The sequence below is a fragment of the Mustelus asterias genome, chromosome 10 (assembly GCF_964213995.1).
Source record: "Mustelus asterias chromosome 10, sMusAst1.hap1.1, whole genome shotgun sequence".
Taxonomy (NCBI): domain Eukaryota; kingdom Metazoa; phylum Chordata; class Chondrichthyes; order Carcharhiniformes; family Triakidae; genus Mustelus; species Mustelus asterias.
Genome location: NC_135810.1, coordinates 49,704,926 through 49,718,076, shown reverse-complemented (window position 1 = coordinate 49,718,076; position 13,151 = coordinate 49,704,926). Strand labels below are relative to the sequence as shown.

The 13,151-nt window shown below is 41.8% G+C and overlaps 1 protein-coding gene across 1 annotated transcript in view; it reads left to right on the top strand.

Annotated features, from left to right (window-relative positions):
- LOC144500017 (protein diaphanous homolog 3-like) overlaps nt 1-13,151 on the top strand; it is a 606,420-nt gene that overhangs the window by 193,380 nt on the left and 399,889 nt on the right. Inside the window, exon 16 of the mRNA XM_078222760.1 lies at nt 11,034-11,318. Coding sequence (XP_078078886.1) covers nt 11,034-11,318 — 285 coding nt within the window. The remainder of the gene's footprint in view (nt 1-11,033; nt 11,319-13,151) is intronic.

The following is a 13,151-nucleotide window of genomic DNA, read 5'->3' as shown; positions in this document are numbered from 1 at the left end:
ACTCAATTTTGTAACTTCCTCATCTGAGCAGGTTTTGTGTTATCTACCCTAGTTATATAATTAACTTTAACAAATGTAGGCCAGTTTACCATTCTCAATCAGAAAACCAGAGCTAAGGGACCATGAGATGATCAGGGAGTAGTTGCTAAATGTTGATTCTTGATTCAGATCGGGCGCAACTCTTGTTTATTCCTGCTTGGTTTACATAGCAGGTTAATAAATGGAGGCTCAGCAGGACACCTCAGTCCTGTCAAATACATACCTTGTGGCATGTGGGAACTTTAGGTTTCATCTTGCATCCTGAAGAATGATGTGTGTAGAAAGTGTTGTTAGCTGGGGCTCAGCTGCATGCAACTGTTGAGAACTATGTGCATATTATCTTTCAGGATGTAACCATCTGCAGCTTAAGAAGGTGACAGAGGGGAATAGATGACTGCCAAACAGAAAGAGCAGATGAGGTGGAATCCCCTGAGAGCATCTCAATGTCCAACTGGTATTTAGTTCTGAACTGGTAAGGGAACTAATTCCACTGGGAAGTGCAGTCAGAACCATGAGTGCCAGTTGAGGCTCAGTTTGTAGCATAATTACCTCATTCACAAGGTACTGGGTTCGAGTCCCAATCCAGACCCTGAGTATAAAAATCCAGGCTGATTCTCCAGTCCAGTGTTGAGGGAACACTAAACTGTTGGATGAGACGTTAAGGTGAGGTCCCATTTGTCTTCATCATATGGGTGCAAAAGACCCCATGGCACTATTTCGAACAAGAGAAGGGAAATTATCCCTGGTGTCCTATATCTATCCCTCTAAAAACAACACTTCCAAAAAGGATTATTGGTCATTATCACATTGCTGTTTCATTCATAAATGTTAATAGAATGCAGGAGCCGATTCTCTTATCCTGCTGCGCTGCTTTTTCAATGCAGTGGGCCAGGAGACTCTAGCTGGGGCCGTTTCACAGGCTCCTCACCCAGGCCTGAGCATGTCTCCCAGCACCGGATTTCCGGCGCCGTCAGCACTGTGCTGGAAATCGGCATGGAGCTGCATAGTGTATGTAGTGTCTAATTTAAATCTACTTCAAATCCCATTAGCAGACCTGGGACTGAAATCTCCAGGCCCACGAGCATCCCCGTCCCCGCCAGGGGTGTTTCATTCCAGCAGGGTTTACAGTAGCTTCCCACTTGCAGGGAGCTGGTGGCCCAATCCTGTTGGAGTGAAGGGGGGGCAATTGATGCTCCCGAGAGGGTCGGCTGCTGGGGGTTTGTGCCCCCTGGGCATTGGCACCTTGGCAGTGCCAGCCTTGGCCCCCATTTCAGCCATTTCGACTTTTCAATAACCTAATTGTTCTCAGTATGTTTGATGTACCCAGTGCTTTTTCTTTTAACTCCGTGAGCTTCAGATTTAAATCTTCCAATGTTATTTCTGATTTCCTTCTTTGCTGCAGCAGGGTTTTGTCCTTGCTCTTCATTTTAATTTCACTGTTGGTCAGGTCTTCCTCCGGTGAATTCTCCCATTATTTCAGTTCTTTAATCATGTTACTCATTGTATTATTGTCTGCTCACAACTTGTAAAGCTGAATGGATTTTCCTTTGAATGTCTTCTCCTTTTCATTCAGCTGGTGTTCAGCTCTTCAGTCTTTTTCTTCTACCCCTTGGCCTCGCCCTGGGGCCCCGTGTCTCCCTCGCCTCTTTAGTCCTTTATTGGGGTTATTCTAGACTTTTTCAAATTTCTGAGCTGTCCACAAGTTGAAGTTTAAAATATTTGTCAAACACATTTAATGTCCCAACAGCTATGGTTGATGATTCGCCTACACTTTGTTTTGTCATAGTCATCGACGTTTACAGCATGGAAACAGGCCCTTCAGCCCAACTTGTCCATGCCACCCAGTTTTTAACCACTAAGTTATTCCCAATTGTCCGTGTTTGGCCCGTATCCCTCTGTACCCGTCTTACCCATGTAACAGTCTAAATGCTTTTACATTTGCCTCTACTATTGCCTCTGGCAGCTCGCTCCAGACGTTCATCACCCTCTGTGTGAAAAGCTTGGTAAGAAGTTTAACAACACCAGGTTAAAGTCCAACAGGTTTATTTGGTAGCAAAAGTCACACAAGCTTCCGGAGCTCCAAGCCCCTTCTTCAGGTGAGTGGGAATTCTGTTCACAAACAGGGCATATAAAGACACAGACTCAATTTACATGAATAATGGTTGGAATGCGAATACTTACAACTAATAAAGTCTTTAAGGTACAAAGAACGTGAGTGGAGAGAGCATCAAGACAGGCTAAAAAGATGTGTATTGTCTCCAGACAAGGCAGCCAGTGAAACTTTGCAGGTCCAGGCAAGCTGTGGGGGTTACAAATAGTGTGACATGAACCCAATATCCCGGTTGAGGCCGTGTGTATGGAACTTGGCTATCAGTTTCTGCTCAGCGACTCTGCGCTGTCGTGTATCGTGAAGGCCGCCTTGGAGAATGCTTACCCGAATATCAGAGGCCGAATGCCCATGACCGCTGAAGTGCTCCCCAACAGGAAGAGAACAGTCTTGCCTGGTGATTGTCGAGCGGTGTTCATTCATCCGTTGTCGCAGCGTCTGCATAGTTTCCCCAATGTACCATGCCTCGGGACATCCTTTCCTGCAGCGTATCAGGGAGACAACGTTGGCCGAGTTGCAAGAGTATGTATCGTGTACCTGGTGGATGGTGTTCTCACGTGAGATGATGGCACCTGTGTCGATGATCCGGCACGTCTTGCAGAGGTTGCTGTGGCAGGGTTGTGTGGTGTCGTGGTCACTGTTCTCCTGAAGGCTGGGTAGTTTGCTGCGGACAATCCAAGGCGGCCTTCACGACACACGACAGCGCAGAGTCACTGAGCAGAAACTGATAGCCAAGTTCCACACACACGAGGACGGCCTCAACCAGGATATTGGGTTCATGTCACACTATTTGTAACCCCCACAGCTTGCCTGGACCTGCAAAGTTTCACTGGCTGTCTTGTCTGGAGACAATACACATCTTTTTAGCCTGTCTTGATGCTCTCTCCACTCACGTTCTTTGTATCTTAAAGACTTGATTAGCTGTAAGTATTCGCATTCCAACCATTATTCATGTAAATTGAGTCTGTGTCTTTATATGCCCTGTTTGTGAACAGAATTCCCACTCACCTGAAGAAGGGGCTTGGAGCTCCAAAAGCTTGTGTGGCTTTTGCTACCAAATAAACCTGTTGGACTTTAACCTGGTGTTGTTAAACTTCTTACTGTGTTTACCCCAGTCCAACGCCGGCATCTCCACATCATGAAAAACTTGCCCCTCTGGACCCTTTTGTATCTCTCCCCTGTCACCTTAAAGCTATGCCTTCTGGTTTTAGACTCCCCTACCTTCGAAAAAAGATGTTGACTCTATATTATCTCTTCCCCTCATTATTTTATCGACCTCTATAAGATCACCCCTAAGCCTCCCACACTCCAGGGAAAAAGTCCTAGTCTATCCATCCTCCCCATATAACTCAAACCATTAAATCCCGGTTACATCCTAGTAAATCCTTTCTGCACTCTTTCTAGTTTAATAATATCATTTCTATAATAGGGTGTGCAGAACAGTATTCCAAGTGTGGCCTTACCAATGTCTTGTACAACTTCAACAAGACACCCCAACTTCTGCATTCAATGTTCTGACCAATGAAACCAAGCATGCCGAATGCCTTCTTCGCCACCCTGTCCTGACTGCATTTTCAAGAAGCTATGAACCTGTACCCCAGATCTCTTAGTCCTATAACTCTCCCCAACGCCCTACCATTAACTGAGTGAGTCCTGCCCTGGTTCAATCTACCAAAATGCATCATCTCGCATTTATCTAAATTAAACTCAATCTGCCATTCATCAGCCCACTGGCCCAATTGATCAAGATCCCGTTGCAGTCCGAGATAACCTTTTTCACTGTCTACTGTGCCACCAATCTTGGTGTCATCTGCAAACTTACTGACCGTGCCTCCTAAATTCTTGTCTAAATCATTGATATAAATGACAAATAACAGTGGACCCAGCACCAATCCAAGGCACACCACTGGTCACAGGCCTCCAGTTTAAAAAACAACCCTCTCCAACCATCCTTTGGGCCCGATTTTACCAAAACTTTGCACCCGAATGGCGGTAAAGTTCGGCATTTGCATGCATTTAAATCGACTTAATGAAGCGCGCGCCCAACTTTACCATCAATTCCCCCTTTACCAGCGTTCGGCCCAATTCGCGTCCGCGCCTTTACCGACCTGATAAATAAAAGTCCAACTTGTACTTTTATTCGGCAGGGGAATCGCCGAGGCCCACCCTTCGCGGACACCCCCTCTAACCACCCCGGCAGATCCCCCCCCCCCCCCGGATCGGACCCCTCTGGGAGGCAGGCCCCCCCTCCCGGGATCGGACCCCTCTGGGAGGCAGGTCCCCCCCGGCAGAGACAGACTTGTTAAGGGAGCTGAAGGTGAAGGAACCCTGAGGAGGCATTGACTATAATATGATAGAATTCACCCTGCAGTTTGAGAGGGAGAAGCTGGAATTAGATGTGGAAAAGTGTGAGGTTATGCACTTTGGTGGGAAGAATAGAGACATAGACTATTTTCTAAATGGGGTGGGAATTCAGAAATCTGAAGTGCAAAGGGATGTGGGAGTCCTAATTCAGGATTGTCTTAAGGTTCACTTGCAGGTTGGGTTGGTAATTAGGAAAGCAAATGCAATGTTAGCATTCATTTCAAGAGGACTAGAATACAAAAGCAGGGGTGTATTGCTGAGGCTTTGTCTTAGACCACATTTGGAATATTGTGAGCAATTTTGGGTCCCATATCTAAGGAAGGATGTGCTGGTCTTGGTGAGGGTCAGGAGAATGATTCTGGGAATGAAAGGCTTGATATATAAGGAGCATTTGAGTAGTCTGGGCCTGGATCTGTACTCGATGGAGTTTAGAAGGATGAAGGGGAAATCTCACTGAAACTTACAGAGTACCAAAAGGCATGGATCAAGCGAATGTGGCAAAGGTGTTTCCATTAGTAGGAGAAACTAGGATCCAAGGGACAGTGAAGGGACAACCCTTTAGAACCGAGCTGAGGAGGAATTTCTTCAGCCAGAGGGGGGGGTCAATCTGTGGAATTCGTTACCACGAAGGCTGTGGAGGCCAAGTCATAGAGTGTATTTAAGTCAGATAGATAGGTTCTTGATTGGTAAGAGGATCAAAGATTACGGGGAAAAGGTGGGAGAATGAGGTTGAGAAACACATCAGCCATGATTGATTGGTGGAGCGGACTCAATTGGTCAAATGGCCTAATTCTGCTCCTATATCTTATGGTCTTATGGCCCAACCATCTTCAGCTGCTTCATCAATGACCATCTTTGTATCGTAAGGTCAGACATGGGGATGTTCATTGATGACTGCACAATGTTCAAGTACCATTTGCGATTCCTCAGGTACTGAAGAAGTCCATCTCCAAATGCAGCATCATCTGAACAATATTCAGGCTTGGGCTGATAAGTGGCAAGTTACATTCACACAACACAATGCCAGGCAATGACCATCTCCAGCAAGAGAGGATCTAACCATTGCCCCTTGATAGACAATTGCATTACCATAGCTGAATCCTCACTAACGATGTTCTGGGGATTACCATTGATCAGAAACTGAACTGGACTAGCCATACAAATACCGTGGCTACAAGAACAGATTAAGAATCCTCAGTGGGTAATCACTACTTGACTCCCCAAAGCCTGTCTACTATCTACAAGACAGTGTCAGGAGTGTGATGAATACTCTCCCCTTGTGATGACTATAGTTCTAACAAAGCCTTAAGAGGCTCATCACTATCCAGCCCAATTGAACAGTGGCAAAATGTATACCATCTGTAAGATGCACTGTAGGAACTTTCCAAAGCTCTTTTGGCAGCACCTTTCATGCCCATGACCACTATTATTTAAAAGGACAACAAGTACTTTAGAACACCATCACTTGGAGGACCCCTGCCGAGTCACTCACCATCCTGACTTAGAAATATATCGCCATTCTTTCGCTGTCATTGGATCAAAATCCTGGAACACCCTCCCTAACAGCACAGTGGCTGTACCTACACCTTCGGGACTGCAATTCACTGCCATCTTCTCAAGGGCAATTAGGGATGGGCAATAAATGCTGGCAAGTCAGCCACACCCACCTTCTGTAAAAAGAACTTTAAAAAAGTAAACCCCATGGCATTTTTGAATATTTTGGCATGTAGAGTCATCACACTGACATAACATTGCTGGTTTCTAAGAGCCTTAAGGCCATAATCGTCTGAACTGTTAGAACAGTTTGATATTTCTAGCTAATAATTCAAGAATAAAAATATTTAGGTTTTAAGGCAAGTTAATATCCTTTTATGATTACCTTTTATATGATTTAATTTGGCACAATTTTACAGAATAAGACTTTTTTTGACTGAAAGCCGTATTCATACAAATAAAGCTTTAAATATAATTTTGTATTCAGATGATTAGTATGGAAGCAGCATTTAAACTAAATGAGGCAAATCAAGTCATGCATTACTAAAATACAATTTTATGTAAAGTTTAAGTATTGGAGCTCCAAATGTTATTATTTTCAGTGACATTTATCATCACTCTGAAGTTTATGCCATCACTATAAAATAGAATCATTGTAGTTATTTCCACTTTGAGCATTAGGCAATTCCTATCTTATTGAAAAATTCCCAGTTAATTTTCTGGATAAAGTCGTTCAATGAGCAGCTTGTTGTACCGTATAACGCTGAATATTTTTCCAGTAGATCTATTTGCTATTGTTACGTAAGGCAAGGTAGAAAGTCTTAACACACAATAATACAAATTAGAAAATTATTGGGATGCTGTCTGATTTCTAACTGGCAAAATTATTGCCAATTTTGTAAAAGCAAAATATTGTGAATGCTGGAAATCTGAAGTAAGAGAAAATGCTGGATAACTGAAAGTCTGCTCTCGTAATTGCGTCGGTACCTATTTTGCTCCAGTGTTTTTAATATACCTCTATTCGCTGTCAAATTCTTCTTGTGTTATCTTTGAGTACAATTCTCTTGTTTGTTGTTGAACTTCTTTGACTATATTGATGTCAGGAAAAGCTGATAAGGATTGGACATAATGACATGCCTTATGTTCAATGTTGAGGTTTGATTCTTCATGAGGAAACTCTATATTAATTAACCTTATTATTCTACTTGCAGTCTTTTTAATTCTGATTCATTCATTTTACTGAAAATAAACTAAACAAGAATATGCATCGTTTTATTTAATTCACAGAGATATTTTTTTAAAAACGTAATAATAATCACAGATTTGTTGTGCCTCCCAGTGCAGGAGCTATAATACACATTCAATGTTCAAAATATTGAGCAAATGAAACACACAAATTAATTTATAATTGCATTTAAAATTGCTTTGAAGCTTTCAAATCTAGAGAGAGAATGCAAAGGTGCCATTTGACAAATTGTTCAAGGTCAAATTTGAACTTTTAATGTCCAAGAAGGTTCAGACAAAGAAATCCAGACTGACTCCTCAATGCAGAGACAGTTCTTCGTTGGAGAAGGTGTCATCTTTTGAATGAGACTGAAAACCAAGGCCTTTCTGCTCTCTCAGTGGACTTGAAAGATTGCACAGTGCTACCTTCAGGACAAGCAAGAGATTGGTGTCCTTCCAATATTTATCTCGCAATCAACATTGCAACAAAAAAAATCAATTTCACATTATTGTGTGCAAATTGGCTACATTATTGTCTGCAAATTGGCTGTTGTGTTTTCTATCTAATGGATCTGCTTGTCTATTGCTTGTGGACAAGGAACCAAAGGCCTGGTGATGAAATCTAATCATACCATGGCAGCTGTGGAATTTCAGTTCAGTTAGATGAATAGGCCTGGAAGATAGATATTGCAAAATCCCATCTGGTTTGCTAATATTGTTTTGGAAAGGAAATCTGCTATCCTTACCTGGTATGGTCTATATGTGACTCTGAACTAACAGCAATGTCGTTGACTATTAACTGGCCTTGGAAGCCACTCAGTTGTATTCATGAAGGTGGCTCACCATCACCACCACCACCTCAAGGGAAATTAGAAATGGACAATAAATGCTGGTCTTAACAGCGAATACTATACCCCATGAATGAATAAATAACAGAAAATATGAGAGTGACTACATTTCAAAAGCACTTTATTAGCTGTAAAGTACTTTAGGAGATCCTGAGGTCATGAAAGGCACCATATGCAAGTGCAGGTCTTTTAAAATCTGCCTATTAATGAATAAAACTTGCTGATCACACCAGGAAAGAACTTGTATGATTTTACCATGTTTCTCTGCAGTATAAATAGGGTCTGACCAACGTACTTGCTATGGCAAGTTAATTAGCAAAGACATTACATTATTACATTAGGGGGAGGTAGTGGAAGCAGATGCGATAGTGACTTTTAAGGGGCGTCTTGACAAATACATGAATAGGATGGGAATAGAGGGATATGGTCCCCGGAAGGGTAGGGGGTTTTAGTTCAGTCGGGCAGCATGGTCGATGCAGGCTTGGAGGGCCGAAGGGCCTGTTCCTGTGCTGTAATTTTCTTTGCTCTTTGTTCTTATTAGTTTGTTTAGCAGTGCAATAAAGGCAGAACAGACTGTCAACTACAATTCTCAACCATTAAAAATATAGTTAGTTAAATATGGAATAGAATTAAGTGTAGATACCCATTATGTGCAATTGATACTGAATCGAGTAACTTGAAACAAGACTTGTTAGTGTACAGTAAGGAACAAAGTCCTTGGTACGTGTTGATCGAAAGGAACCTTTTTTACTTAGTATATTAGGGACCAAATAGCTGGGTTCATTCAAACATAAAATAGTGTAAATAATGGCCTTTGGTAATGTCACTAGACTAGTATTAGGGGCAGCAAAAACAGAAGAAAGAAATCAAAATGGAGGACAGAGACCATGATCTGGAAGTTGTTGAATTCGATGTTAAGTCCAGTAGACTGTAAAATGCCTAATCAGATGTTGAGGTGCTTTTGCTCCAGTTTGCATTGGGCTTCAGATGAACTTTTTTTCCTTTTTTAAATTATTTTTTCTTTTCCACCAAGTTCCAGTCTGTGTTTTGTTCTTGCATTTTACTTTCAGAAAGTGCTGACCCTTGTTCTGCGATCTGAACTTTAGGCTTCGATTGACATCATTACCACTCCCTTTGTCTTGTGTCAACTACATCTTTGTTATTTCATCTCTCCTGACCTCCAATCGATCCATGACCTTCTATTTTGCTCCATCTGCCTGACACCCGCCCCCGACCCCCCAGTCAACAGATTCATACAGTCTCAAAACATTAACTGTTTCTCTCTCCGCAGCTGCTGCAAGACCTGCTGAGCTTTTCCATCATTTTCTCGTTATATTTTAGATTTACATCATCTGCAGTATTTTGTTTCAAATTTAATAATCTAGAGGCCCAGGCTAATGCTTTGAAACAGCAGGTGGTGGAATTTAAATTCAGTGAATAAATATGGAATGTAAAAAAAATCTAGTCTCAGTGATAGTGACCATGAAACAATTGGAAATGTCCATCTGGTTCACAAATGTCCTTTAGGGAAGGAAATTTGTCGTCCTTACCTGGTCTGGCCTACATGTGACTCCAGACCCATAGCAATGATGTTGACTCTTAAACTACCCTGTGAAATGGCCTAGCAAGTCACACTGTTCAAGGGTAATTAGGGATGGGCATCAAATGCTGGCTCTGACAGCGAAACTCACATCCAACCCAAGAAGAAAAGAAACTGAGTATGCACCAAATGTTAAATAGTTAGCAAACGTACAAAGGTGAGGCCTCACTGTTGTTTTTAAAAATTGTTCTGCTGTATAAAAGCACTGCAGGATAACTGGACAACTTTAGTTGATTAATGCTTTGCATGATCTTGTACTTGGCAATCATAAACAAAAGTACTGGAAAATGAAAGCAATTTTGCTGTATGCTATTATAACAGCGATGAAAACTTGCCTCCTGAAACTGATGATCTCATGTTCCATCTTCAGGGTGACAGATGACCCTGTTGCACCGTTAACTTCACAAAAAAGGTTCTGTTTGTTCATTGCTACTTGACTGCTACGAAGCCAGTCAGATATCCTGTCACACTACGTACTGCTATATTGTGAAAATTTCTCACTTTTGTAGTTTGAGCTTCAGCGTGTTTAATTTTTTTCAGCCTATATCCTTAACTTCCAAATTTTAAACTGGAGAGAATAAAAATTCTTCATCGTCATGAAAGAATCGTCCTTGCTGGTTTGGCAAGCAAATTTAGAACAGTCATTGAGCTCCCTGATTAGTTCAATGGATTTTCATAATGACCGGTAGAGCTGTATAAACTGGAAAGGTCTTGGGGGTGATTCTCCCATCCCGCTGCGCAGCTTTTGTAACTCAGCGGGCTGGGACACTCGAACGGACCTGCCAGTGGTTCACCAGCAGGATTTACTCCAGTTTTTATGCGAATTTGGCACTTAGAATTTTTTTGGGCAAATTGCCCCATTTGGGTTTGGTCCAAAGTCTTTTCTACAATTTAAAGTTTATTTATTAGTGTCACAAGTAGGCATTGTGATGAAGCTACTGTAAAAATCCCCTAGTTGCCACACTCCGGTGCCTGTTAGGGTATACTGAGAATTTGGCATGGCCAACGCACCTCACCAGTCTGTCTTTTGGATGTCTTTTCTGCACTTGTTGGGACTGCAACTAGCCTTACTGTGCTTGGGTTATGGAGTGGGAAGTTGGCAGGACGCATTCTTGATGGCCAGCCAGTGGTATCACTTAGAAATGCCTCCTATTGACCAGCAGCTTGCCAACTCTCTCTCTCAGTCATTTGGAAAAATTATTTGAGGGAAAGCAGCCTTAATGGAACCATAACCAATCAGGAGTTGAAACCTTCAGGAAGCCAAGGGGGAAGACTGGCAAAACGTGTTTTGGTGCAATGCTAGATTATAATTCTATTTTTGCCCTTATGTTTTATTTATGTTTAATTTCTCTCTCAGGTTTCAGGATTACCACCTAATATAAGGGCCACTGTGGCTGGCGCACAAAATGGAGTCACGCGTAACAATTCTCCTTCAACTCTTAATGGAGTGCCGCCACCACCACCTCCATTGATATCTGGGGCTCCTCCGCCTCCGCCACCGCCACCCCCTCCTCCACCACCACCAGGGACAGGGTTTAAGGAAGGACACTGGTCTCCAACACCTCATACACTACCACATGGATTGAAACCTAAAAAAGAATTCAAACTAGATATCAACATGAAGAGAGTCAACTGGTGTAAGGTATGTATTTTTAAAAATAAATACTTGGATCAAAATTGTTCTATGAACTGTGATGAAGCAATCTTTTTGATATAGTCTTAATATGACAGCATCTTTGTCCAAAAAAATAAACTAATTGCTTTGTTTCTGTTTTCTAATTAGTAATATACTGAACATTATATATTACAACATAGATTTACCTTTTTTGCAAATTATCCATATCTGACATTGGATGCTATTGAGATATTTGAATCGTGAAATCATAGATCCATTATTCTTCCTTGTTGGTTACATCAAACATGTGTAGGCCATTTACTGTTAAATATGACAGGTTACTATCAGAAAATTGAATTGCAAAGTTCAATCAAAGTTTATACTGATTGAGTAGGATTTCAAATCATGGTAATGCAATCTTTAGTTTATTTATGAGGTTTATACCCGTTTTTATCGACAACTTCAATTGATGGTTAACAGTTATATACCTTTTGCCCAAATAAATGAAGAACAATGATTAGTTCTTGATGCATTTTATTAGAATAGAGATTTCACAATAGAGGTACTTTTATCTGGATACTTCTGTCATTTTTTAATTTTAGCTGTCAAATACAAGCTTCCATGACTCTTAAGAAAAGAGGTGAAGTTAAAGCATGCAACATGTTAGTGAGATGTAACGTTTAACTTCAGCATGAAATGGCAAAGCAGCTCTCATGTGGATATGTTAACACATTCTGTTGCTTTCAAACAGCATTGACGTTTATTCTGCTATCCACATTTGCTCTGGACTTTGAGCTCTGATGAAGGGTCATCCAGACTTGAAACGTTGGCTCTATTCTCTCTCGATGTGGAGATGCCGGCGTTGGACTGGGGTAAACATAGTAAGAAGTTTAACAACACCAGGTTAAAGTCCAACAGGTTTATTTGGTAGCAAAAGCCACACAAGCTTTCGGAGCTCTTAGCCCCTTCTTCAGGTGAGTGGGAATTCCCACTCACCTGAAGAAGGGGCTAAGAGCTCCGAAAGCTTGTGTGGCTTTTGCTACCAAATAAACCTGTTGGACTTTAACCTGGTGTTGTTAAACTTCTTACTCTATTCTCTCTCCACAGATGCTGTCAGACCTGCTGAGATTTTCCAGCATTTTTTGTTTTTGTTAATCTGGAATAGTCCTTTGTTTCTTTAATGGTTCACTAATGTCCTTTAGGGAAGGAAATCTTCTGTCTGTCCTTAGCTGGTCTGGCCTACATGTGACTCCAGAGCCACAGCAATGTGCTTGACTCTCAACTGCCCTCGGGCAACTGGGGATGGGCAATAAATGCTGGCCAGCCAGCGATGCCCATGTCTCACGAATGAATAAAAAAAACTAAATTACTAATCCCTCTGCCTTTGGTTCCGTATAATCTTTGTCATTAATCTTCCTCTGTTGTCTAACCTATCCCTGGTCTTCTCTTTTGTCCCACCTGCCTCTCCCGCCTTTTCTCAACAGCATAAAACCCATCACATTCCTAACTCTCTTCAGCTCCGGAGCAGAGCCATATTGGACTCAAAACATTAATTCTGTTTCTCTCTCCACCAATATGAACATGCTTGACTGTTAACTTACCTCGCGAGTGACCTAGCAAACTGCTTAGTTGTATCACACTGCTAGAAAAAAACGAACTGCCACAATATGAGAACTACCTGCATGTTCACTAAAAGCCAAACAAACCCATGTCCTGTTATTAAAAAAACAAATAGCAGAAGATTGGTCAGGTGCAAGGCAGCAGAACTGAGTGACAAACTTGGGCTGTTGGAGCAGTTGAAGAGTGATGGAGTCACTGCAAAGAAGGAATTTTTAATTCTTTTGAAGTCCGAGTAGGGTT